The 27,978-nt window shown below is 45.9% G+C and overlaps 1 protein-coding gene across 3 annotated transcripts; it reads right to left on the reverse strand.

Moving 5' to 3' along the window:
- Positions 1-140: 140 nt before the first annotated feature.
- On the reverse strand, positions 141-27,964 carry wdr62 (WD repeat domain 62). Of its 3 annotated transcripts, none has more exons than XM_042063475.1 (32): positions 27,341-27,964; positions 26,430-26,521; positions 26,246-26,308; positions 25,775-25,832; positions 24,578-24,748; positions 23,994-24,131; positions 23,689-23,871; positions 23,017-23,177; positions 22,384-22,573; positions 21,702-21,872; positions 20,926-21,089; positions 19,526-19,617; positions 19,064-19,189; positions 18,702-18,772; positions 17,886-18,007; positions 17,593-17,668; positions 12,721-12,832; positions 12,492-12,555; positions 12,093-12,215; positions 10,805-10,929; positions 10,387-10,448; positions 9,863-10,189; positions 8,037-8,194; positions 7,293-7,405; positions 6,801-6,929; positions 5,447-5,561; positions 4,949-5,092; positions 4,855-4,876; positions 4,458-4,533; positions 2,093-2,995; positions 1,887-1,981; positions 141-1,328 (listed from the first exon to the last, which is right to left on the reverse strand). In XM_042063475.1, exons 1-32 carry the CDS (start codon positions 27,479-27,481, stop codon positions 1,089-1,091), a joined length of 4,827 nt encoding a protein of 1,608 aa, XP_041919409.1. In that variant the 5' UTR covers positions 27,482-27,964; the 3' UTR covers positions 141-1,088. The 3 variants fall into 3 exon arrangements, with proteins under 3 accessions (XP_041919409.1, XP_041919407.1, XP_041919408.1); XM_042063473.1 differs by adding an exon at positions 3,422-3,556 and having other exon boundaries at positions 4,855-5,092; XM_042063474.1 differs by having other exon boundaries at positions 4,855-5,092.
- Positions 27,965-27,978: the final 14 nt, after the last annotated feature.

Genomic DNA, 27,978 nt, shown 5'->3' on the forward strand with positions numbered 1-27,978 from the left:
GTCAAGACCTTCAAAAAAGACAAAGTTAAACTTGACCTTAACAAGAACCTTGAAACGTATACTTAAAGAAGTTTCCAAAGGTCAAATGTATTTAAGAAGCGACCCAGATCTGTCAGACAGCACTTCCTGGAAAGGTACAATTTTCTTTAGAAAGGTATGAAAATTTATTATCAGATTAAAACACATTTTAAAATGTAATGAAAGAAGGGTCTAAATATTACAGAACATATTTACATAGCATTTTTACAGATGAAAACAAACAAAAGGTGACAAACAAATATATCAGAGGATTGCACATCCACCATTAATTTTACAGGCGAAAATGAACATTGGCATGTGACATAATACTATAGTTTTAACAAAGAAAACAAAACACTTAAAGTCCAGAGTTAAAGTCAAAATTTCGCAATTTCTGTGCATCAGCATGCCCTGTGACCAAATCGCGGTACTTTGGTACCTAAGGTACTTTGATATGATGTCTATTAAATATACCAGACGATTGGGAGAAATGCAAGGAAAAACAAGGCCTTTCTAAGGTCCTAACAAACTTTGGGTAACTAACCATTTGATCGAAAGTAGAAACAGTACATATGATGGGACAAAACATGCTGACCAGCATTGATTGGAAAACAAATCCTCTCCGCTTCAGCTACACTTATTTAACATAAAAAGGACTTTGGCTTTCCTGTGATTGATGTATGTTGCATCAGCTGATTCAAACTTGCATTCCTTAAGTGTAAAAATCAACTATAAAAAAGGTGAAATATGGCAGGACCATTATGCTAAAATTGTAAAATTTGGTGTATAAAGAGTACCTTTTTTTTACCTTGGCCACAAATGGACATACAAAAATTACACAAATCTTCACGTTCAGTCAACAATGTGTTTTTAAAAAGGTACATAAAACAAATAGTAAAAGGTGGCTGGTGGCTGTAAAGTGTTCACAGTAAAAAAGAAGTCCCAGATGTGTTCGCCTCCTATACTCTCCAACACAATGAAAATGCGAAAGGCGAGTGCGGTTTGAAGCTCAATTATGTCAGACGGTAATGGGAGGGAATATGTGAAACTGGGACAGGTAGTATAGGAGTTCAGTTGGCGTCCATTTTCTTCTCGGCCATCTGGAGCAGCAGCTCGGAGTAGCGCTCGAGCAGAGCCACGGCACGCTGGTCCCTCAGCTGGCGACCGGGGGAGTCCTCCGGGAGCGGAGGTAGAGGAGGAGACGAGGGGGTGAAGACCGAGTCCAGCTCGCGCCGCACCCCAGCAAAGGCGTCCTGGAGAACAGACAGCATCTGGGCCTGCTGGTCAGGAAGCTCGTTGTGGGAACAGAGCTGTGGAGGTGGGGGGCATAGGAAGATATAGATATTTACTTCATTTATCCCAGAGCAGAGGGAAATTAATTACTGTGTTGCAGTAGAAATGTGAACACATTTACAAAACGTACATCTTTACACAAACATACACAGACAGCGTTATTCATCAAAAGTTAGATTTATCGCTCCACTTAAAAGTTTACCTACAGCAGTTTTACATAAGTAATGTTAATATTTCTTGTCAATGTCCATCATTGTTGAAGTGCAACGTTCCCTTTAAAGTTGGGGTACAAAATAAACCACATGCAGAGTCCAATTTCTTGGTTTCTAGTTTCCTGATTGATCAATATTGAGAACTAAACACCCTGAGGAGAATTTGCACCTCTGGAAGGAAACCTTTCCTCAGATATAGTTTCTACATCTGTAAAGGTTAATCAGAATGTATAAGTCAACTGCTCCCCCCCCTCCCCTCCCCCCTAGTTCTGACACTCAAGTTAACACCACACAGTGCATTTCACATGCATGAGTTGACTGGGCACTGAGAGGTGAGGATGAAAGCCTTGTGCTGGTGCTCACCTTGCTGTACAGACTCACAGCTCTCTTCATGGTGTGTCTCAGCTCGTTCACTATCTGGTTGCACGTCTGCAAGTTCACAGACTCCACTGAATCAGCTAGAAGCACAAGAGGGGGAAGAAGACGGAGCCACCAGATTAATAGTCTTCAGCTTACAATGCAATGCAACTCAAAGATAATTTGCTTATTCCCCCAACTATCCCCCTCACCGGAGTCCACTGGACTGGAGCACAATGCTGGGCAGTCCTGGAAAGACAGGTTATCCACAGTGGGAGATGCTGCTGGACCGGAGGGCCGGGAGATGGCCTGCTGCTGCAGCTGGGCCTGGGGGTCTGGTCTTGGGTGCCTCTCGGCAGCTCTGGCCTGAGAGGGCTCTGGGGAGCGACAGGTGGCAGAGGGGAGAGTGGTGGAGGCTCTGGAGCCGAGGGCACCACGGGGGGTCATGCCATCCTCGATGTTGCTGATGCGCTTCCTGCCCTCCTGTCCCAGTGACCGCATCTCGGTCGGCGTGACCAGCGCAGACTGCCGCGGCGCGCCCTCCGGAGCCATCCGCCGCCGGCTCTTCATGGAAGCGGCGGGAGACGGGCGGCCCAGGGAGGGGCAGCAGTCGGAGCCCGACAGGTCCAACCGGAGTGCTGCCCGGGCGCTGTGGTTGCCAGGCAACTGGCCCAAAGAGGACGATGTTCCGGTGGAGGCCATCGGCGTGGAGGGGAGGCTGGCTGACCCGGTCTCAGAGGTGAAGGCAGCGATGGTCAAAGAGGATGCAAGAGGAGGAGGAAGAGAGGTAGGGGGCAGGTTCTCCTTAAAGTCCCCGTGCTCCACACTCAGGTCCTGGAAGGAGGGAGCCCTGGGGCCCGAGGCTTTGGCTGGCGGGATGGGCTCCTCCGTTAGGGGGGTCCTGCCGGGGGCCTCTGCCGGATTGCCAGAGCGGGACACCTTGGCACGGAAGCTGGTGGTGGTGCTCATGTAGCTCTGAGAGGAGCGTAGTCCCGCGTCCTTCTCCGGCGCCGGGTGGCTGGGTTTGGGAGACGGGCCGCTGCCTGGGTTCTGCCCCAGCGTGGTGGCCACATTCTCAATGTTGGACTGGGAGAACAGGGCCTTGTCTGTTACCTCTGCAGGGGTAGAAAAGACATGTTTTGCAAACAACTCGGAGAAGAAAGGAGAAGATAGTAGACGTGACTGTGCCCTATCAGATTGGATGATTGGTTGTCACTGCTCATGCCTGATTGGTCGATCTGCATGGTGGATGGCACCCACAACACTTCCCCGGACCCCACTGGTAAATAGACACAATAGACCAGCCACTTAACCCTCACCCTAAGAGGAACTGTGAATGGGAAATTATGAACAGGGTGCAAACCAATCACATAAAAACTCAACACAAAGGTGCATGAAAGAAAGAAAGAAAGAAAGAAAGAAAGAAAGAAAGAAAGAAAGAAAGAAAGACAAAACCAGTGTCCCCTGATTTGATCATATTGTGCAGCACCATCAAAACCCCAGTTGCCTGTGCGCACAAACACAAACACACACACACACACCTCCCAGGGTGCTAGTCCACCCAATGCCAGCTATGCTGTGGCGACTCTGCAGAGGCCGCGGGCGCCGTAGGTTGGGTGCCGAGTGCTGCTTCCTGGGCACCGGGGGCCGAGACGTCACCAACTTCACAGCTTCAGCTTCACAGCCAGCGGCATTCAATTTCAAACAGTTAAAACCAGTGTTAACACACAACTAAGCCAGCGAAGAAACAGGAACCGAGACCCATCCAGCAGCGGCAGCGGTTCTCAACCGCTCCCCAACCCTAGATATGCAGTTAATGCCTACTCCAGGGAAACCCGATTAAAGTCAGGGGAATTAAAGGTATACTGCACTCGATTAGACTCATAAGCAGCAGTCCTGATTATCCAAACATACACGTTTTGGCCAAGTCCAGCATATTGAGCTGGGGGAGATGACAATCTGGGAGTAATAACAGGTCTTGGTGGTCGTTTACATTTGAATTTGGTGCTTGGTCCATTTGTGATCCAATTTCCCAAGACACATTTTAAAACATTTAAGTCTAAAGGGGGGGGGGGTCAATGACAACACTAAATATCGACCAAAGACAACAACCTTAACGGTGTCGGACCTCAACATGAAATCTTTAAGTCAACCAGTGAGACTTCAGAGTTTAGTTGTTGTTGCTATACAGTAGGAGCAGTGCCTCTGTCAGCTGTAACTATACCCAGGAAGTTCTGAGTCTCAGAGTAACAGGCTAACCATATTCTTACCACCTTGATGACGACAACCACATCCTGAGAAATACAGTCACAGACACATACCGAGACCTTCTATTTTGACGTACCGTTCAAGGTGAGGTGTATGTTCTCTCTGACTTGAAAAGAAAAACAACACCGCCCACAAAAGCCAACTGTTGCCTGAAGTGAGTCAGACCAAGCCTACTTCACCTCAGACAAGAAGGTTACTATGGGTAGTGATCACAAGTAACAGAGACAGAGACAGACCGAGAGACACAGACAGAGAGAGAGACAGACAGATAGACACAGAGACAGACAGACAAATGAAGCCATGACTCACCTCGGCTCTTGCCCTCCTCAGCCAGCGTGGGAGGCTCAACAGCACTCTCACCAGCCTGCTGAATCTTCATAGAGACCTGAGCACAGCCAACAAAGACAAACTTTAACTTGCATGCAACCTGGCATAAGATGCCATTTAAATGAACCATTTTTGCCTGTAGTTGTAAAATCTTAAGAGGAAATTTGCATTGTACATTGTTTGTCCCAGTCCAAATGTGTTAAAATGGCCTTTATTGACAGCCCCTTAGCACCCTAATCCCTGCTGAAGGCCAATGAATGCCTCCACATTGAAAACCACACACACACACACACACACACACACACACACACAGTCTCTAGCACAGCACCACCTAGTGGCAAGTAAATCAGTGACCAGGGTCCAAGTGAGCTGCTCTTACCTGGGGGGCAGATGGGGCAGTGGGGCTGCTTCCAGGAGAGGCCTCCTCTGCGATGCTGGGGGGCAGTGCAGCAGGCCGGGGGGCAGTGGGGCTGCTTCCAGGAGAGGCCTCCTCTGCGATGCTGGGGGGCAGTGCAGCAGGCCGGGGGGCAGTGGGGCTGCTTCCAGGAGAGGCCTCCTCTGCGATGCTGGGGGGCAGTGCAGCAGGCCGGGGGGCAGACGCACCACAGCCTACGCCTCTGAGAAGGGGCAGAGAGAAGACGGGCGAACATGGTCAGTGAGGGTTTGTGTGCAAGCGGAAAAGTTACACAATCAATTCTGATGTTAGATATGGTGCTTATTTCACCAAAGATATGGTGCTTATTTCACATGGTCAAAGAGCGGTCTGTGTCTGGGTCATCAAGGTTAAGTTTGGTGATAAAAACTTCTTTCAGCCTTCATATTTATGGACATATGAGACGTGGACTACAGTAAAATTCTGACAGAAATTTGTGCCATCCATTGTAGCGTAGGGAATCCATTTCTAATGCTAAAGATGAACATGTGCAGCTGCGGGGTGGGTGGGTGTGTGTGTGTGTGTGTGTCAGACTGACCGCAGGCGGTTCTGGAAGCGAGACAGGAAACGTGTGGAGATGCTCAGACGCGGGTTGAGGAAGTTGCTGTCAGACGCCGGCTGCAGACTGCGAGGGTCTGTGTCAAACTTCTCAGCTTTAGGGGCACACAGACAGACACACACACACATTGAGGCACAAAGTCAACAGAGATGCCAACCATCACCCATACCAAGTTTGCAGAAGGGTATATTCATAAAGGCGTATTTGACTCACTGACCTCAGCTGACTGATAAATGAGTAAGCAGGGATACTGATGGACACAAACGCCGTCATATACACCCTGAAGAATATCACCCAGTATAACGAACACATTGACGCATCACAGCTAGAGGCTTTCATTGCGAATGCTTGTGTACATGTGTCTACTTCTGTGTTCATGATGATTTCTGAACGTTGATGAAAATGCACTGTGTACTAGGGCCAGTGTTTCCCATACATTGACTTATTTGTGGCAGCGCACCACAATATCAACATTGACCACCACACAACTTTTCCAGGTTGTACTAAATTGTGCTTAAAAGGCGCCATGTGTAAGAATTGAGGTATAAATATCCAAAAAATGAGCTACACACATCAAAAGAATGAGAAGAAATTAGGGCGATGATGTCATTTAAAAAATGACAAGGCATAGTGCTGCAGAGATATCAACCTGAATTAGCATGCTGAATTACTAGCCACAGCCCGACAGGTGTCATAATACCAGTTTCGGCCATGGGAGGCGGTATGCGGGCAACATAACCACCAGCCAAACTGCAAAACACGTGTCTCGGTTGTTACTCTAGGGTAGACCAACTCACTTTCTGGAGGTATACTGCCCCCATCTTTTATGGAATGTGGAGTATGAATTGATTTTTTGGCAGACATTACACATGGCACCTTTAAATCTGGTTAGCATCATAACCACGCTGTGCTAATTTGTTAAAAACTGTTATATTCAAGTTAATTCTGCAAACCAACCACCACAAATGGAATTTAATTCTGTGGGAAACACTGAGTGCTCAGGGTTCCCTCACCAAGCGAAATCCCCTGACTTTCCCAATGACCTTTAACGGACCGAGCATTCAAAAACCAGCTACAGTATTACGAGAAGCATGTTAACATTCAAAATTTTGTTGGTATTCATTCCAAATAATACTTTGCTACAACCAAATTCCATGACTTGGCCGACTTTCCATGTCTGGAATAGACCGATATCCCATTCCATTTCATAGACCTTGGTTGCCCTGAGGACTGTTCCTTCTACCATTACCTTGAGGGTGGTGACAATCCACTATGCGCAAAGTGAATAGAGATTAGGAGGTCTCGGGAGGAGGCGGCAGTGGTGTAAGCTCACCATCGCTGGACAGGCTGTTGGCCAGTGTGTCAAAATGCTGGCGCAAGAGTGTCTCTGGCTCTTCCTCCTCCTCTTCCTCCACGCCAGAGCTGCCCGTGGAGCTCACCTGGCTCAGGGAGTCTGTGTCTGCTGTGGATGAGGAAGAGGAAGAGGAGGAAGAAGAGGAGGAGGAAGATGTAGAGGAGAGAAGATATTGGGAATGATTAAGAGAACAGAGACATAAGCAGAGAATTAAAAAAAAAAAAAAAAAAAAAAACTGTTTAGACACATAGGTGGACAGGTCACTGCAGAAAGTGATGCTACTTCTACCCAAGTTGTTGACAATTACCAAATCTGAAGGTTGATCAAGACAGTTTGTGGTGGTCACCACATGTCTCTTGAGCATTACAAAATTGAACAAACTAACGTCTTAGGACTACATTCACTTTAACCTAAGCTCTTTAGGTGTAGATGGCGCTAAAGGTGAGACATTGTTGGGTGAGGAGGACTCACGATCCATCGCTGGCTCCTGATTGGACCCCCGGCTCTCCGTTGAGCCCACGCAACAGGCACTGTCTGGACTAAGCTCCTCTCCCACCTCACATAAAGCTTTCACGTCAAAGTCCCTGAGGAAAGAGACACACACACACACGTTATAGTCTACTGCATATGGGTCACATACAATGAGGCACAGTATACAATTCATGGTTTCCCTCCTTTACAAATACTGGTGCTTGAGACACTAGGAAACGCATGCTGCAGTACACAGACACTCAGTCTGATTGCATATTGATTACACCATAACTGTGTGTGTGCTGACAGCGTGTCCATGCAGCAGTGGACAACACGCTGACGTGGTGCAGGTGGTTATGAGAGAGCGAGAATGAGCAGAGTTGGACATTCCAGTTCCAGAAAGTAAAAGTCCTGCCATATATTCTTTCTACTTGTGCACTTAACACAGGTGATATCACTAATTATCTGATCTACCTGGCTGCTAATTAGGATGAGCTGGTTTATTAAATGGTTGGATCAAATACTTGGCAGGACTTTTACTTTCTGAACCCAGGATGTCTGCCTCTGAGAATGAGGGAGAGAAAGAGAGAGAGAGACAATGACAATGAATGAATGAGAGAGAGAGAATGAAAGTGAATGAGTGTGTATGCAAGTACATATGCGCATGTGCGTACAAAGAGTGAGTGAGTGAGTGAGTGAGTGCGAGAGAGAGAGAGAGAGAGAGAGAGAGACTGCCCATCTTACCCGTCTCCCCCTGTTGACAGCGCTGTGCTGTTGGCCGGGTACAGGATGTAGTCGTTCCTGTCCAGAGAGTCGCGTCCAGGGCCAAACAGATCCCCCGCAGCCGGCAGTGGCAGGTAGCCAGGTCTCGGAAAACCCGCCTGAAAGTGACCGCTTGAGCTCTGCACCAACACCAACACCAACACCAACACACACACACACACACACACACGTGTGAAAATGTAGTTTCCCCCCACCTCTCTGGTAACCTGTAGTATCCAGTCCCAGGATACCGAGACAGACAGACAGTGCGGCAGATCTTGTTTCCGTGGCTACAAGCGTAAAGATGCACCACGTTCACCTGTGGCCGCAGGCGCCAGACTGGCTGGCAGGGATAGAGGTGCTGACTCGCCGCCGCTTTGCTGCAGTGGAGCCCAAAGACAGAGGGAGACAGAGAGAAAGAGAAAGAGAGGGGGCTTTGCCCTTCATCCATCCTCTCAGTTTCTCCTCTCACACACACACACACACACACACACACACACACGAGCCAGCCACACATACACACACACCCCTCCCTCACACACACACACACACACTTTAACTCTTGTTCAGCCTTCCTATCCAGACTTCTTGCACTGCAGTGGCAGGGACATCCCATCCTGCTGCCCCCCTCCTCCTTTGCCAAAATTCAGTGCCAGTTCCCCTTTAAGTTTATACCATTCAGATTCTGAGATCATCCCTCTGACACACACACCCTGTGCAGCATGTGACTGAGAGAGAGCGCTCGTGAGTGAAGTTGTGCTGTGTGTGTATAAAGTGAGTCACCCAAATCAGACTCATGGGACCAAGTGTGGGGGGTTTAACCCTTAAAGGAGTACCATCACACCGGTGTGACGGGAATGTTGGGAAATGAACGTTCTAAAGAATATCTGGGTTCATTGAATTCAACATAGAATTTTAGAACCTTCAATTGTTGCGGAACTTAGAACGTTCAAAAACCTACACCTTTAAGGGTTAAATGAAGCTGAAACAGCAGCGGTCAGTGAGTCCTGGTGGGAGTCGGGAGGGCGAGGGAAGTGACTAACGGTGGACACACGGAACATAATAACGCTCAGAGGTAGACTCAGTAAGGAGTCACAGGAAGATGCTTTTTTCCCCCTAATAAAAAAGGAAGGAAGGAAAGGAGTGATGACCAATAGACCAAAACATCAAAACGTAAAATAGAGTCCATTTGGAAAGTTGTTAGACCCCTTACAAATGTTCAGACCCATTCAAGTTCTCAGTATCACCTTATAATGGATGCAACACACTCCAAAGGAGTTCAGTGTTTTTTTTTTTTTTTATATAAAAAGAGAAGTCTGAAGTAGGGCTGCACAGTATTGGAAAAAAAAAACATATATTGCGATAGGTCTGATTAACCTATCCTACCTAACCTAACCTATTAACTGTTGGCAAGAATACAGTGGTCTTCCAGAGTATGGTTCGTTAATTCTATCGTCGTCATGGAAAATGACAAACGATTCATTTGATTAATTTTTCTTCAGCTGCAAAAGCTGTAGCATGATGACTTGCAATTTGAATTTAAGTCATCAATGTGACCACTGAACATGCACACATCGCAATGACGGATGCTAAAACGATATATCGTACAGCCCTAGTCTGAAGCATAAGCATAAAATGTGGACAACTTCAACAGGTCTGAAAAATCTTTGAATGCATCTTACTACAAAGTCTCACACGAACACGAACACACAGTCATGTACACAGAGACACATCCAATCACAGACCCTCAAAAACTCATATTTCATCATGCAACAAACACACACAGCCACATCAGCACTCTAACCCACCTTCTCATTCTCGTCCTCCTCCTCTGGCTCCTCCTCTTCCTCCTCCTCCTCCTCGTCCATGAGGCTGTCCAGGCTCTGGGGGTGGAAGTGGGAGTCGTCGGCCTCCTCCTCGGCGTCTCCTCCCCCGTCGGCTCTCTGGGGGCTGGGCGTGAGGGCCAGCTGCAGGCTGCGCGTCTCCAGGAGAGAGCGGATGGCCTGGGGGTCCGACTGCTCGGCCCAGCGGCCCCGTGGCTGGTAGGGGCCCAATGCAGAGGGGGCGACGGCGGCAGCAGCGGTGGTGCCAGCAGAAGCAGCAGGGCCTGGCGCACCAGCAGAGCTCACTGCAGCCTTGGGGACAGCAGAGGAGGGAGAGGTTGGCAGAGATTTTAAATGATACTTTACTACAACAAAAGGAATGACAAAATGGCAATCAATTAATATGTGCAAAATCCTCGATCGAGCGAGCGACAATAGAGGGTTGAGGAGTGTTCAAGCTTGTTCACACGTTTGATTACTTTCCCATTTTTGCAGGAGTGTTTTCTCACCAGTTTGCGAGCCCACATGGGTAATCTGCCATTGGTCTGCAGCAGCAGCGGGTCAGCAACCTCTGGAACACAAGCAGTGATGGCCAACAGTTCAATAAAAAAAAAAAAAAAAATCACTAACACTGCAGCTAAATAATGACCCACACCAAGGTTGTTATATAGGTGCCATTTGTCGATCTCTAAGCAGGATTATGCAAAACCCTCCGGGCTGATTTCCATTAATCTTGGAGAACGGACTACTTTTTGGTTCCAGATCCAAACCAACTTTCCGGTTCCAAACTGATTTATCTTTGATCGAAATGCTCCGAACGATTCAACATCTGGAAGGTGTACCAGAACAGAGCTGGCTCTCTGCTGGTGGAAAAGGCCTATCTGTGGCCTGATGGGCGTCTCGTTAGAGCGTTTTCCCTGCACTCACCCGGATTTGTGTCAACCCTAGCTGGGGTGCGTGGCTCTTCTTCACACAAGGCCGTATCATCCTCTTCCTCACCCTTCTCCTGGGCTATATCCGGCACTGCTGGCACAGTGATGTAGGTCTCCCTCCTACACACACACACACACACACACACACAGATACACACACCTCTCTTGACCACCTGTATTCGTCCATCCAGTATATCACACAAGAATAAAAAGCCCAGTCTTTAAGAGCAAACTACAAAATAGGACTTGATTATAGCAACAACAAAAAATGAACTGTGACCATTTTGGTCGATATACTGAGATCCCAATTATTTAACATGATTAATCAATGATTTTGGAAACATCCATTTTCTAAATTTTAAAAATGAACAGTGAATTGAATTGGAAAAAGAAAATAATCTGTATAGATTGATAATGTTTTTTCGTAATTGTTGGAAGTAATAATTGACAATTGATCAATTAATTTTATTAATTGCTCTAACTACAAATGTAAAATAAGGTATAATACTTTTTTTTTTTTTACATGAACCAGCCACTTGAAAATCTGCAGAGGAGGAAACTAAGCAGACTGTGAAACTAACTATTCCCCTTTCTCCCATTCAGCTCATTTGCTGGCAAAACTGTTCAGTGGTGGGTGATCAGTTGGGTGATCTGCAGTAAACACTTTTTTTTAGTCTTTTTTTTTTTTTATAAATGGTGCTAAGCATTCTGCAGTACTGCGTTGAAGCAGCTTAACGATGGCCTCAAGCATGGACTCACTGGGCATGTCTGTTTTACCCCTCTCCTCCACCCCTTGAAAGCTATCCAAGTATGAGCACATTCTACTAGTTCCAAATCACAGACATCACATAGAACAGGGGTTTTCAACCAGTGGTCCGTGAGGACACTGCTGGTGGTCCCTGACCATGGATTCAGTAGTGTAGTTGCAATGTGGGAATCAGTATTTTTATTCAGTGGTGGTCCTGGGGTTGCGTAATTAGTCAGAATGGTGGTCCCTGGTTCACAATCAGTTGAAAACCCCTGACATAGAAAAATCAGCAAAGTCCAGATGACAAAAAGATGGAAAGCATGACTCTTCTACAAAATGACTGGTCAAAAAAACAAAAACCCTAATAGGGGTTCAAGTTCAAGGGGCCCTGTTCGTTTAGCTCAATCTAAACACTGTGTTCCGGCAGGATGCGCTTAATCTGGATATACAAACACAAGGAGACTAAACGAAGGGCCTGCCACAGATCAACTGATACTGGGAGAAAAACACATTGCTGTCTGTGTCTGTGTCTGACCGGAGCATATGCTGTTGACTGGCAGCACTGGCGTTCCGAAGGCCTGCCCTCTCCCTTTTCTCCGCCAGCCTCTTCCTCATGGAGTTGGTCATCTGAGAGTCCAAGCGCCACAGAAACACACAGCTAAACACACATACAAAAAAAACATTTATCAAATGTTACGGTCAGACTTCCATTGGCTTTCACATACACACAAATCACGCACAGTTTATGTCCAGTTGATCCAGTGATACCACTGATTAGTGTACTGGATTACATTCTGAAGTGTATTGAGACCTGTATTGTATTGGAAACATGTATTGATTACATTCTGATGTGCATTGCAGACGTGTATTGGATTACATTATGAAGAGGAAGGGAATGTAAACCAAAGAATTTGAGTCATGCCGTCTCCCTCACCTGTCACCAGATACCGTGATGAGGTACCTGCAGTCCTGGCTGAACCTCATGCCCGTCACGATTTCTGAGAGAGAACAAATGAATGAATGAATGAATGAGAAAGAAAGAAATGATTTGTTTACTTGCCCATCTCTACTGATTCTTCAGGACTGGACAGTGTTGAAAAAGCCCCTGTTGGTGTGGGAGGACACACACACACACACACACACACACACGAAGAGGGGCATACCAGAGTGCCCAAACAGGCTGGCCACACACTCTCCAGACTCATAGTCAAAGATGCTGATGTTCTTGTCAGAGCAGCTGGTGGCCAGGTAGACTCCAGAAGGATCCATCTGGACCTGTGGAGGGAGGGAGATACGGTTTCTATGGACACCATCAGCACCAGTGCTCTAGAGATCAGTGGGACCACACCAACAGTGAGGGTACACAAGCCAAAGTATACAGAAAAAAAATAGAACTACTCACACACACAGGCTGGGTACCAAACTCCGTACTTTTAATTGCACTGACCACATTAAATCAGTACACCAAGGATTCGCTTCATGTTAAATCAGCCAGTGCCAAATTTCAGTAAGCTAAAGGAGGAGAAGGAATCTGGGAGAGACTAAACCACTACAGGTGCAATACATGTTTGGCCACTATGTCTTGCACTCTTCCCAGTTTTGTTTTTCTTTTTAAAGAAGCACAGTGTCTGTTGTGCCGCATGTCTTTCCAAATATAAAATTGTTTTTGAACTTGGTAGCTCTACCAATTTCACTGGTCAAGAGCTGCTGGCTAGTGTTACAGATTCAGACAAAGTAAAGTACTGAAAAGGCCCCGGCCATGGCGCGACCTGCACTGTACGCCGGCGACCAGAGTTCAATTCCCGACCCGTGGTCCTTTCCGGATCCTACCCTGACTCGCTCTTCCTCTCGCTTCCTGTCATCTCATTAAAAGGCATAAAAAGCCCCAAAAAATATACTAATAAAAAAGAAGAAAATTAAGAGTACGGTTGTGTACCATTATTGAACACACCAAGTACTGGTAGCAATATTAGTTCAAATATAAAAAGGCACCTAACCAATGTTCCTTTTTTTTCAGCACTGATCAAATATTTTGTTTTCTGAGCACACATTTCAGCACTGTGAGCAATTCGCAACCATGCGACCTGCCGAAAATGACCACAAACCTGCGTTAGCCATAGGGAATTCAAAGAGATAACAGCAAATGCATCAATATGTCTAAAAAGGTTGATATTTATTCAATATCCTTTATAATGGTTGGACATTTTAATGATGGTGTTTTACCGGTCAGTTTAGTTGAACTTAAAGGATCTTTGGTTGAACTTCAGGTTTAGAGCGGTTATATGGTCAGTGTGTGTGTGTGTGTGTGTGTGTGTGTGTGTGTGTGTGTGTGTGTGTGTGTGCGCGCGCGCGCACACACACACAGCTCAAAATAAATAAGGGAATACTTATAATAGGTTACGTAACAGAGGGGATTGTGAATCAGTTTCACCTGCTTTGGCGTCAAAGTTAACAACAGGTGCACTAGAGGGGCAACAATGAGACGACCCCCAAAACAGGAATGGTTTTACAGGTGGTGGCAACTGATCATTTTTCCATCTTTATCCTTCTTGAATGATTTTTCACAAGTTTCACATTTGGGTAGGGTCAGTGTCACTACTGGTAGCATAAGCCAGTACCTGGAGCCTACAAAGGTTGCACAGGTAGTCCAACTCCTCCAGAATGGCACACAAATACGTTCCATTGCCAGGACTTCTGTGTCTTCCAGCGCAGTCTCAAAAGGAGTTGCTTTAAGAGAGCTGGGCAGTGTGGTAGAAGATCCTTTACCCAGCAGCAGGGCCAGTATCTGCTCCTTTATGCAAGGAGGAACAGTAGGAGCCCTGCCAGAGCCCTACAGAATGACCTCCAGCAGGCCGCTGGTGTGAATATCTCTGACCACACGATCAGAAACAGACTTCACGAGGGTGGCCTGAGGGCCCGATGGCCTCTAGAGGGACCTGTGCTCCCTGCTCAGCACTGTGAAGCTCAATTGCCATAGAATACAAAATTGGCAGGTCCGCCATTAGCGCCCTGTGCTTTTCACAGATGAGAGCAGGTTCACCCTGAACACGTGACAGACGTGAAAGGGCCTGGAGATGTTGTGGAGAATGTTATGCTGCCTGCAACATGATTCAGCATGACCGATTTGGTGGTGGGTCAGTAATGGTCTGGGGAGGCATATCCTTGGAGGGACGCAGAGACCTCTATGGGCAAAACAACGGCACCCTCACTGCTCTTAGGTATCGGGATGAATCTTCAGACCCATTGTCTGACCCTGTACTGGTGCAGAGGCCCCTGGTGTTCCCCCTGGTGCACAACAATGGCCGGCCACATGTGGCTAGAGTGTGCTGGCAGTTCCTGGAGGATGAAGGCATTGATACCATTGACTGTCCCCCACACTCCCCTGACTTAAACCCAGTTAATACACCTCTTGGACATTGTGTTTTGGTCCATCCAACACCGGCAGGTTGCACCACAGACTGTCAAGGAGCTCAATGATGGCTGTGTCCACATCTGGGAGCAGACCCCCAGGACACCATCCGCCGTCTCATTGTCCAGCATGTGGGGTCCATACGAACTACCGAGTACCATTTTGAGTTGCTGCAATGAAATTTAGGCAAAATGGACTAGCTTGTCACATCATTTTTCACTTTTTTCATTGATTTTCGTGGGGGTCTTTGAATTCAGCCCTCTGTAGGTTGATCATTTTCATTACCAAAAAATAATGTGCCATCCTTTACCAAGTACACATTACATACAGTCCATATCAGTATAGATATCCAGCATGAGTTTTTTTCCCCATTGAGATCTGATGTTTTTTCAAAGTGTTCCTTTAATTTTTTTGAGCAGTGTATATTACACAAATGCTAACTGGCTAATGCCAGTGCTTAACAATAACTATAGGCCTATTAAATTGACATGGTGTCATTTTTCCTAAAGGTAGCCTATATAAACAATTTTATAACTGGAGTGGTTTGCAACAAACTAGGCTACAAAACATGTAATTTTTGTATTTCACTGAGGGAGATAGGCCTATCTGGCTATGTGGCCTGACGCCACATACCTGACGCTTCAGTAAAGCAGCCACTCCTTTAAGTCTGCTTAACATTAAAGGTTGTATCAGCGATTTCAAGCACAAAAAAGGCTCAAACATAAATTATCAAAATTCATCTAATCTTTCCTAACAATCCGCTAGCTGCCTACCATAAGCAGGCCGTCAAAAAAAACATGTCTCTGTAGGCAGCCTAGGCTCCGAGATCTGTAGGCCTACACAAAAACAATTGCTACCAGCAACCACTCAAAGCCAAAATAAACTGTTCCAACCAATAAGACAAGATGCATGTTTAGGAGAGTTTTGCTGATACAACCTTTAAGCACCATCTGAAGTAAACATTACCATTTTGTTAATGTTTAGCACATGGTCTGCGTAGATAGATGGATGGATACTTTATTGATCCCCAAGGGGAAATTCAAGGCGTAGAACTTGGTAATGGCATTAAGGGTGTTTTCTGCAGGGCATCCTGAAAGCTGAATGATCCAAGAAAAAAAAAAAACTGTCTTGTAACTGAAATCAGTTTGCTTCCGAAACGTAATGTAAAGCACAAGCATCTTGCCATATGATCGTGTATCTTGAACTGATAACATGGACATGTTGGTGTTAAAGGAGAATTCCGGTGTGATATTGACATGTGTGTCAAGTGTGTTGAAACATGATACAGAGTGTGAACGTATGTCTCATAGCCCATCTCGGCTTGTCCCCTGCACTCCAAAATCTGGCGCTAGTTAGCCGATGCTACCAACAGCTTTTTCAATGGTGGTGCTTCGGCATCGGGCTAGCCATGCAAATAAATCACTGTTTTACACCATTTACGAGGCTCAATGTATCTCCACATTTCATTGGTAGACTTCCGAGGGCCCCGACATTTAAAACGAGACATTGAGAACTTTGAAAAAGTTACTACTGGGAGAAACTGGAATCCATGCATTTCCACTGAATTATTTTTGGAATCTGATCCCTTATCATACCTGTTCATTCTTACTCGTCGCTCGACTTATCGTGACTAAATTCAAGATGGCTGCAACCGCTAAACTTCGTGAAGATACTGTCTGTATAAACGTCTTGTAAGTAAACTACCAGTGCTTTTTCAAAGTTCTCAATGTCCCTCGGAAGTCTACCAATGAAGTGTGGAGATACATTGAGCCTCGTAAATGGTGTAAAACAGTGATTTATTTGCATGGCTAGCCCGATGCCGAAGCACCACCATTGAAAAAGCTGTTGGTAGCATCGGCTAACTAGCGCCAGATTTTGGAGTGGGCTATGAGAGACATACGTTCACACTCGGTATCATGTTTCAACACACTTTAGATCAATATCACACCGGAATTTAATTGCTAGCATCACATTGTCGATTAATCATTTTATTTGTTCAGGGTCGGATCGTGCTCTCTGAATTAGTCTCTCTCGGGCTTCATTAGTTTCTGGGAGAATTTGATCGATAGAGTTCCCATGTCTAAGTCTTAATGTTTTCAATACCTCTACATGGACTTTGTGTCAGATAACGCTTTAGGTAATCAAGCTTCCACTCAGATCAAATTTTCCACACAAACGAACTCTCCTTTCGCTTTTGCCTCCGAGCAGAATTTGCAGATCACGCCACTCCTTTCGTAAATATGTCTGAACGTTTTTTCCTACCTGGACCATCTTTTGTGTCAGATTGGAGTATTTCATCTAGCCACTCATGTTTAAACGTTAGGCAGACATTTTTCTGTAGCATCTGCTCGCCATGGTAGCCTACTACATAACTGGAGCAGGGCCTGCCTAGAGTAGCCTAAACGATACTTTGCATGTAAACATTCTAACTTACATCCGGCTTAGTTGTCAGACATGTCAGTATTTTAAATGTTTATTACCTAGCCTATATCGCCTCAGATTTTTAATCCCTGAAAAAAAATTGTTTGTGCAGTCTGAAAAATCTATTGCGCGGCCACGTCGACTGGTTTGCGCGCACGCAGCTTAGAGGGAACACTGCACCTAACTCTTAACACACACAGCTTACCTTCAGCAGAGTGCCTTCTTCACTAAGGGAGCCCTTGAAGCACCTCATCATTTTGCCACTCTTGATGTTGTATACTCTGAACACAGGACACAGATACAACACAAACATGTTCATTCACCGAGTGGGCTGTCTGACAAAACTTTGATCAATCGAACGGTCTACCTAAACATTTCAGATACAACCAATCAATCGAACAGTCTACCTTAACATTTCAGATACAACCAATCAATCCATCCACCTTCACAATCCTAATCATTTGAGCTGAAGAGTAAGAGTCACACACACACACACACCTGACGTTGCGGTCCTGGCAGGCGATGGCTGCCTGACCGCCTGTGGCGTCTAGGTCCATGTCGTAGAGGGTGGTTTTCTCTGCCACGTAGTGCGACCGGGAAAAGGACAGGCCCTCTGCTGCCTGCAGGCCAGGAGCACACAACCAAACTTGGGTCACCCTTCACCTGGATAGTCCGCCCAATGACTAGACACTCATTATCAACAAACTCTCTGATCAGTTCTGTTAACTATTTATGATTAAGGTTAGGGGATGTATTTGGTTAAAGGGACACAATACAAGGTTTTCACCTTTATGAAACCAATTTGATGGTAAACGAACTTGTAATAGGCAAATCGTTCACCTAGCATAGCTATACAGCATAGACGTAGCGAGTCCCTACCGAGAAAACCAGCCATGCAACTTCCAAGAGTGGCGCCTTGCCAAACCTCGCGAGAATCATGAAACATTACCTTATCAATAGATATAGCTCTTTGGAGATGGATTAACAACAGGCAAAACTTTCACCTCCACAAAAAAAGCATTTGCATTGTGTACAGGGCGGGATAAGTCGCGAGAAGTTTGCTATTTACAATAGCAGAGTAACATATAAACACATCACGACTCTAGAGGGAGCTCAACACTCACTAAAAATACCTAAACCTGTACACTTTCATGTAAATTGGCGATAACGATGCCTATTCAGTGACTTCTGCCGCCATTCATTTTATTAAAGCTCTTGTTTAAACGTTTAAATTACTTGATCCACTGCTGGGACGTCTAATCTGCTATAATCCTAGGTAGCTCATTTCTTTTCACCAACACCACACACACCTACCTGCTCGGCTGTGCGAAAATAGATGCTCTTATCAGCCCCACAGCTCACCATGTTCACATCTGAACGGTCACCTACACACACACACACACACACACACACACACACACACACAGTAAAAGGAAGTCTTGTGTTACTAAAGCCTCAGATCATACAGGAACTGACAGAGGTGAAAGAATATGGGCCGTTTTCAGCTACACTGTGACCAATCAGGAGTAAGGTCATGGCCTCAAGGGGAATATGGAGGTTTTGGACAATGGATGTATTTTCACTTTCAGTCTTCCACTTTTACTCCCTTTGTATATGACAGAGATGAAGGGGAAAGTAGAAGGGAGGGACACACACACACACACACACACACCTACCTGAAAACTTAATGGCAGTGATGGAGGCAGAGTGGTCGTAGACAGTCTGCTCCAGGTTGTAATTGTTCTCCACGTTGAAGATGTGGATGAGACGGTCACGACTGGCCGATGCGAGCAGACGAAGACCTGATACACACACACACTCACATGAGTACAAGCGGACCTCATTCACTGACAAACAGTGAAATTGTTTAAAACCTTTATACATGGCATGGTCAGGTCACACTCACAGGTTTACCCATCAAATAGGTTTATCAATAAACAGCAGAACAAGGGTAAGAAAACCCGACATACATAAGATTTAAAAAGACATTTAAAATATTTAAAGCAAATCTGTTTAGTGTTATGCTGTAGTTATTAGGTCTGTCCACTTCACATGACAGGGGGATTACAATTTGGCAATACGTCATTGGTCAGTGGCATCACAAAAACAGGGCTCTGAAGAGGCCAGTGGACACATACCAGTTTCCATGGGAGAGAACTCCAGACACAGCACCTCGGAGTCATGGGCCACAATCTTGGCGATCTCGTCTAGAAACTGCAGCTCAAAGATCCTGGGGAGAGATAAAGCTGACACTTCAGCTAGTGTGTGAACAGGCAGAGGAAACCAGGTTCACACAACTTCAGAGGGTGCTTGCATGACCACACCACAAAACATTTCTAAGGAAAAACAGTTGCTGTAAAGAACAGAAGTGTGTCAATAATACTAGTGTAATATAATTGAGTGTGAGTGTGAGTGTGAGTGTTGGGTTGGGTACCTATCACATTTTAACCAATATCGTTACCGGTGCCGGTGCCTGAGGTTCGGTGTCGGTATTCAGCGGTACTTTTTCCGGTTCCTTAACCTTACTGAATCCGTAACACCTTGTTTGTAAAAGTTGCAAAAAACTCAATTCATACATTGAGAATGTTTTTTTTTTTTGGTTTTGTTTTTTTGGTTTGGTTTTTTTTAACACATACAAACATATAAACAGTGGATAGTGAATTTATTTAAACAGACTCAAACATAGAACAAATGATTACTTCATTAGGGTTATGTGATAAGGCCATGTTCATGAAAAAGGCAATTCATCCCCTTTTGTATGCGTTTTAATGCAATTTAAGAGTAGGTTATTATCCCCTGCTTCCCAGTTCTATGTTTGTTTAAGTTACTTAGTTTCAGTCGGTCTCTAACAGGCGTGTGTAGTAGGCTAGTTTAAATGAGTTTGGTCGTTTGGTTATTCTTTGACAATAAAACATTCCATGCCAACGTGAATTTGAACTTCGTAGCTCGTTTTAATGCAGACCATTGTCCCACCTTGAAACACTATGCATAGCCTATCAGGTTATCTACATGTATAGGCTAACCAGCAAACTGTAGCCTACAGAATTAACGGATTCCATCTTCAGTTCAACTTGTTTTCTTTCACTATAGCAACTGTTGTCACAACAGCAGCCACATACACTTTGAAATGTTACCGTTTTGAATGGATTCAGCTCACTCGCGATTCAGAACGATGGGTGCATTTCATAGCGTCAACTGTCACTATTATTTTAAGTTCTTACCAGGGATACTATTCTGATTAATTAATTTATGCCAGCTCCTGGTGCAACATATGCAGGATTAAATGGTGCATATTAAGTTCGCCATAATAACTTTCGCTTTTGAGACAGACATAACGTTGCACTCATGAGCTCAGCTGGTGCACTCTGCTCCTGATGCACATGAAAGTACCGAAATTTGGCACCGTTCGATTTCACGTGAACCAATGCTCGGTAATACAGACCTAATTCGGTCAGTACTGGTAAAGGAACAGTGTTTGGTACCCAACCTAGTGTGTGTGTGTGTGTGTGTGTGTGTGTGTGTGTGTGTGTCCCCTCACCGCAGGCTGCCATTACGGTCTCCAGCAGCGAGGTGCTGGCCGTCTGGACTGATGCCCAGAACCCTTATCCCGGACTTCCCGTCCAGAGAGCCCCCTTCAGCCCGCTCCCCCTCCGACTGCAGATGCTGGGTGTCCTCCCCCACATACACGATCCTCATCAGGTCCTGACCACACACACACACACAAAATTGCATTGCATGCATTTACATTGCATCAAAAATGTAATTTTTGCTAATTTTAGCAGACACCTGACCCAAAACCACCTACAGAACGTATTACACCAGCGTGTGTATGTGTGTGTGTGTGTGTGTGTGAGTGGCCAAGTGCAATATACTGTATGTCCTAACGAGGAAGCACACAAGAGCAGATAAATAACTCCCAGGCATGCCATACTCTCAGATCTGCTGTCGTCATCAATCACGTCAACTCGCTGACAGCTGGGCGCTTATTCTCCCAGTGAAGCAGGACGGGTCCTTGACTATTCCACACACAGGCACGCTGGAGGGCATCTAACTTTTTATGGATCAAACGTGTTGAGACATGGATGCCAGAGTGTGTGTGTGTGTGTGTGTGTGTGTACATTTCATGCCTACATACCGGTGACACTGAAAACGTGTGTATGTAGACGTGTGGCTAATATAGCTAGTCTAGTGCTGCTTCAGAAGGTTGCAGCACAGGTTAGTGTGTGTGTCTTACATGGTTGTAGAGGTTGGTGTGTGTGTGGGTGTGTGTGTGTATGTGTATGATATTTATATTTCTCTCCCTCCCTCTCTTACCTGACTATAGAGGTTGCGGTGCAGGCTGGTGGGCAGGCCCGAGCCCTGGGTCTGTGTGGAACCCTGCTGGGGGTCGAGGTGCCACAGGCGGATGGTGTTATCAGACGAGCAGGTGAGGAAGGAGCTGGGGGGCAGACAGGCTGCATGTGGGGCTTCCACCTCAGGGTACGTCTGTGCACACACACACAAAATTCCATTTTGTTAGACATTATGGAATTTCAGAACTTCAATAATTATACTATGACACTACCACTTTCAAATAGGAGAGTTCCAAACTTCTTCATAAATCCCAAGGCAGGGGAACATGGTACTAAACATTCTTTCCCAATTCTATTCCTCATCTACCTTGGAAATCCAGAGTTCTTGCAAGAGCACAATTTGAATTTGCTCAGCGAGTCACTCTGGCAATCAGTAATGATGCTCATTACCCATGCTGTTGGAGCCAAGCTGCACCAATCACCAGAGGTGAGCTAAACAGATGACGACAACGCTGTGAAATGCTGAGTTCGGAATCAGTCCGTAAACATTGGTCCACTTGTGTGCAGTGACATTTTCAAATGCATGCTTGGTGCCGCCCCTCGAGTTGGGCCATTTTCATTACTCATTGCCAGACCCTAAATCTTTCTAGATTTGGGTCTGGATTTCCAGGCTATTCCCCATCCAGATCTGGAGCAGAACTCGCCTCCACACTCCACACGCAGCCGCTGTGGTAGAGGGCCGAGTACACCTTCCCCACGTTCCTGATGTCACGCACGTCCCACACGTACACGCTGTGGTCGTTATACACACAGGTCAGGTGCCGAGCGACAGGGTCATAGGTCAAGGCCAGCGTGTCTGGGTACTCTGCGCTGAGGTCTGTGGTGAACAAGTGCCTGGGGAGGGGGGTGGCAAAATGAAAACTGTCAACAACCTATAAGAAGTTAAACAAAATTATTTAGACACAAAGTCTGAGGGCATCTGAGTGCAAGAGAAAGAGGACCCGTCCTTACTGCCAGATTTAAAAACACAATCAGTTAAATTGTTCCATAAAAACAAAATAAGATAGAGAATCACAGAGCCCAAAATAGCTATGAGTCATCCAATAAACTCACTGCTCACTGAGGTCATTTTACAAATCACAAGTTCTGGCTCTTGGCTAGTGCACATGTCTGTGTGCTGAAGCAGCCTGTAGGCTCATGTGACATCCACTTCCAGAAAGGGTTTGTGTGTTTGGATTGTCAGTGTACGAATCCACATGTGGACACAAACGCAGTCTCACTCATCTTTGCTGAACGCCCTGTGAAAAAGTCCACTCTGCGTCAGTGTGTGTTCTTACCCTGGCTGGACGCCCTGTGTGATGTCCACTCCGAGTCTGTGTGGGCGGTGCAAGGTGGTGATGAAGTGCAGGTCTTGAGGGCGGAACACTCTCACCATCCCGTCAGCACAGCCGCAGAACACATAGTTCTCACTCACAGACAGACACCGTGCCGAAGAGGTCTGTGTGTGTGTGTGTGTGTGTGTGTATGTGAGAGAGAGAGGTAAACACCCAGTTAGCAATCATTTCTGGACAGTGGGAGTTAAGATAATAGTTGCTGACAGTGGGAGTAAAGATAATATTCTCCGACATTTGGAGAATATTATCTTTAACCATTCTATGACAAACACTAACAAAAAACCTGATGACAATCTTCCACCAGTCTTCCACCCCACCTAGATTACAGCCTGATCTGGGTCACAATCAGACAACAATTGAAGAACAATAAGCATGTCATCATTTTTAATCCCTAAATCCCAGTTTTAAAAACAACAACAACCAAACAAACAAAACATGCTCTGTTGTCAGCCAGAAAGATACATTTGGAACAAGCTGAATAAAGTTCTGTGGCAGAGGAGAGCTTGGTGATAAACCTGCTGAAGTTAAACCTGTTGGTGTGCTAAGCCTGCCAATCCTATACCTGCTCTGGTTAAACCTGCAGGTGCTGACCTTTGTGGTGGTGAACCAACCTACCTTGAGGTCAACCCACGCCTCCAGCTGCCTCTTGCTGTTGAACAGGCACAGCAGGCCTGTGTGGGTGATGCAGTAGGCACTGCCCGCCATGGCGCCGCGGCCGCATGTCAGGCCGCAGAACGTGCTGTTTCGCTGCTCTCCCAGCAAGCCTGAGCGGCCAATCAGGGGCACCGTGCTGTTCACCTAGGGGGTGGGCGTAGGACACCTACCGAGTGAGTTTGGTCTAGAGCACTTGAGTGACATTATCTGAGGCCAATAGCATGGGCTGGAATAAATTGAAATTGAGGCGCATTTTGGCATAGTACCCGTCTCTCTTTGGAAGCGTCCAGGTACCAGAATTTGACATGTCTGTTGCCGGCGGTGACAAAGTAGCTGTTGTCCTCGGAGAAGGAGACAGACAGCACTCTACTGGAAACCTTGTTTGATGCAATAACAGTTCCCTTCTGCAGACGACAGACAAGACACACAGGTGATATTATGCAACCTTACGAGACTTCAGTAAACACTCCTCAGACACTCTTAGGACACTGATCAATACAGAAGATTACAATGACTTCAGAAGCACTCACAGGATAAGAACAAAGAATACAGGTAGTCACTCCTGCAGGATATTGAGGTCAGGCTAACTAACCACTCATTCTTTCATAATCGTTTTTCGTTATACAATTACACACCATCTCTCTTTTTTGCCTGCTTTTTAATCATCCAATTCATTTTGTTAGAACAATTTTTTTAAATCTTTTTTTTTTTTTTTTTAACAGATCTCAGGTCAAAACGATGCATGCAGATTAAAATAAATTGGCAATTACACATACTCCATTCATCCACGCCAATAGTTCTCCCTGATAGGCTGGGCAAATGTCATGTGACACGTATATCCACCACTCACCCTCCACTCCCACACGTTGACGGTCTGGTCGTGCTGGTATCCCACGGAGACGATGTAGCTGCCGTTGGCAGAGAAGGCCACGCAGGCCACACCATACTTGTGGCACTGGACCTCCGCCACCTGTGCACGCTCTGCCACGTCCCACACGCGCACACACGGCATGTGCCCACTCTAAGAGAGAGACAGAGAGAGGATTCTCAAAATAAGAACAGAGATAAGGGGGGGGGGGGGGGGGGCAGTTAAGGAACGTGTCAGGGCAGGACGTTTTTGACTGAGTCATATGAGGCCGGCCACACACACAAACACACAAACACAATCCTGAAGTCAACACAGTCCCCTTGTTGGCAACACTCTGTTGGCAGCCAGTATGTAGGTCAGGAAGTTAAGTCTGACACATCACCTGCTTATTTCTGCACATCAGCCCTGCTGCAAAGCAACACTTTGTTTACTTCTGCAGACGACCAAGGCAGGAGAGAGGGAGAGTGGGGGAGGGTATCCCGGAGACTCATTCCAGGCTCAGTCCACCCATGAGCAGAGCACACAAGTACATGTGTTTACAAACTCAATTTAAGAGGCTTTACACTTGTCGTACTCTGAGACGAGATTACGTAAAGGGATTAGAAGGGGGAACATGCATGTCGCTTGTCATACAACACCAGCATGGCAACAAATATATCTGTCTCATTAGGCCACACTGCGCGTGTGTGTGTGTGTGTGTGTGGTTTTAAAGAGCTGCACGTTGGTACAAACAACTTCCCCCTCCACCAACCCTCCTTGCCATGGCAACGTCTGCAGACCACATCAGAACACAACAACAACTGGTAGCCTAGCGCCCTGGGCCACAACTGCGACCTGCGGCTGTTCAGGGAGAGAGAGAGAGAGAGAGAGAGAGAGAGGAGAGAGAGAGAGAGAGAGAGAGAGAGAGAGGAGAGAGAGAGAGAGAGAGAGAGAGAGAGAGAGAGAGAGGGAGAGCACTTATCCTCCCGTAACTCACTCGGGTCGCCATCACCCACACGGCTCGTGTTTGAAGACGTGCGTACATGTTGACCTCAGACAATCAATCACTGAGAAACACTCGTCTCCCCTCCTGTAGAAACTCGAGGAAGAACATGCATGTAGGGCTTCTCTTTTTTAAAAGACACTCACTCTCTCCCCCCCCCCCTTTCTGCAGATTTAGGAATGATTCCAAGTGCTTACCTCACCGGTGACCAGATATTTTCCATCCTGAGAAAAGGCCAAGGCAGAGAAGGTTTTCCTGGGTAACACACACACAAACCTTAATATTAAAGGCTGTAATCTGGCATCTGAATAAAAATAGCATGGCACTCACTCATTTTGGACATTTCAAAATATAGCCCCCACATGCAAAAAGCCTGGGAGAATCTTAATATTACTCTTTGTGTGACAAGAAGTAATAGGCAGTGAATTCCTTACGATGGCTGCCAAGATAACCTTCCCTATGACCTGGTACAGCTGGCAGCTATTTATTTTCAAAACCCATGAGTGTAAACATGTGTTTACAGGATCCTGGGAAAGAGGCTGGACTAGCATTCATCCATGATGGCTGCAGTTACTTTTTAATGAATAGGTCTTAAAAAGAGCAAAGGTGGCAACCATAGAATTACATAAGTAACCATTAGACCTGTGGATTGAGACATGCACACATACCTGGATGTATTGAGAATGTGACTCTGCTTATTCTTCTTTGGATGCAGGATAACTACAACGCATCTGTGATTTAGATAAGATAAAATCAAACGTGTTTAGCATACCAGTAATCGTTTTCATGCAGTCCCAAAAGCAGCTTCAACTTCTTCTGCAAAGCTGAAGTTAGGCAGAGAGGTGTTATTACCCTGCTGGATAGGCGACCAGACCAGTGTTGGGATCGCAGGCCAAACCGCTACTGCTAGATGTAGTGATGCCGAGGACTTTCTCCAGGACCACCTAAAATGACAAGTCACACTTAGCAAGGCTGCTCTACACAAATGCTCCACATTAAGTCTTATCATTCTGCCTTGTTGGTTTTGTTTGACGCTGGCCTCATTCACCCTTGCTTATTGTAATATCTCGGTTTACACGGACAATTCGGAGCCCGCCCGGCATCCTCAACAGTGAAGAAGCAACAAGCAGGTGCAGCAAAAGCTGCGCCAGAAATATACAGGAAATCTGAGCTCCGTGTTGGACGGGAAACCCATCTGTGACCCACCTGCGGCTCAAAACTACTTATGTGCGTCCTTTTTGCAAATTCAGGTCGTATTAGGCCCCTGTCATCTAACAAGCCTGGCAGGGTCGGAGAGGTTACAATGTCAAGCAAAATCGAAGAGGCTGGCCTAGGCCTAAACAAGCAAGGCATAAAAATAAAAAAAAGAAACTGAGGCATCGTGGTCTTTCGATGCTTATTTATGACTTATTTATTTTCGTAGACTCTTTGTCTTAAATAATGGATTAGCCAACAGGTAACGGACACCAGCTGGATAACAAATTTTGTTCTGACTGTAAATACAGAATGAAGAAGCAATGGATTTTACAAGGCCAAACAAACCAAACGTTATGACTAATTTGCGGCTAACACCGGCCTAAATTCAATGGGCACAGTGTTCATTAACACAATTGTGAGATGCATGTTCTTTTGCATGCAAAATTACTTGAACCACGTGAACATAGCTTTAAAAAATGTCGGGAAGTACACTCTAGTGTCACTTCCATCTCCTTGCTCTGGCTTTGAAGTAGTTTAGTCAGCGTTTTTACAAAAAAGTTACATACCCGATTATGTATATTTCTTCTGTGAGACTGGCGGACTTTCCGTCTCAAATTTGTAACGTTACTTGATGCCGCGTTGAGACTGTTTGCCTTTTTCACTGTGCAGGTAAAACTGCCTCCCCCAAACTGCGATGTTTCCGCCATGGTTTCTGTGCGGACACAAACAAGACTAAAGTTCGAAATGTCTAGTTGGTCCAACGATAGTGGCCAATGTCCTCACACACTCGCACTTCTTCAGGACAACGTATTGTTTCGTGCGAGGAAAGAGAGGTTAGCATTTGCTAACGGTTTAAAATCATTAACTGTTATGGATATCTGACGCTAGCGGGTTTGACTGCCGAAAGATAGCTTGATTCCAGTTGCCTTCAACACAAAACAATCGTCCAACTGAAATTCGCAACTGGAAACTCTTCAGTAGACGTGGTAGCTCAACAGGAAACGATATCGAAATTGTGAGCTCCGGAAACTAAATATGCAGTTGGATCTGCCGATAATTGTGTTACGTTGGTGCGAAAATAACTTTCAACAGCGTCCGATTTTTTCCTTATCCTTAAAACTCGTTGGGAAACTACGGCAAGTCAAGGGACGGGTAGACGAAAGTTCGGCCGTCAGCAAGCGGCACACATTTTCAAACATACACC

Source organism: Alosa sapidissima, chromosome 15, assembly GCF_018492685.1.
Source record: "Alosa sapidissima isolate fAloSap1 chromosome 15, fAloSap1.pri, whole genome shotgun sequence".
NCBI classification, from domain to species: Eukaryota; Metazoa; Chordata; class Actinopteri; order Clupeiformes; family Clupeidae; genus Alosa; species Alosa sapidissima.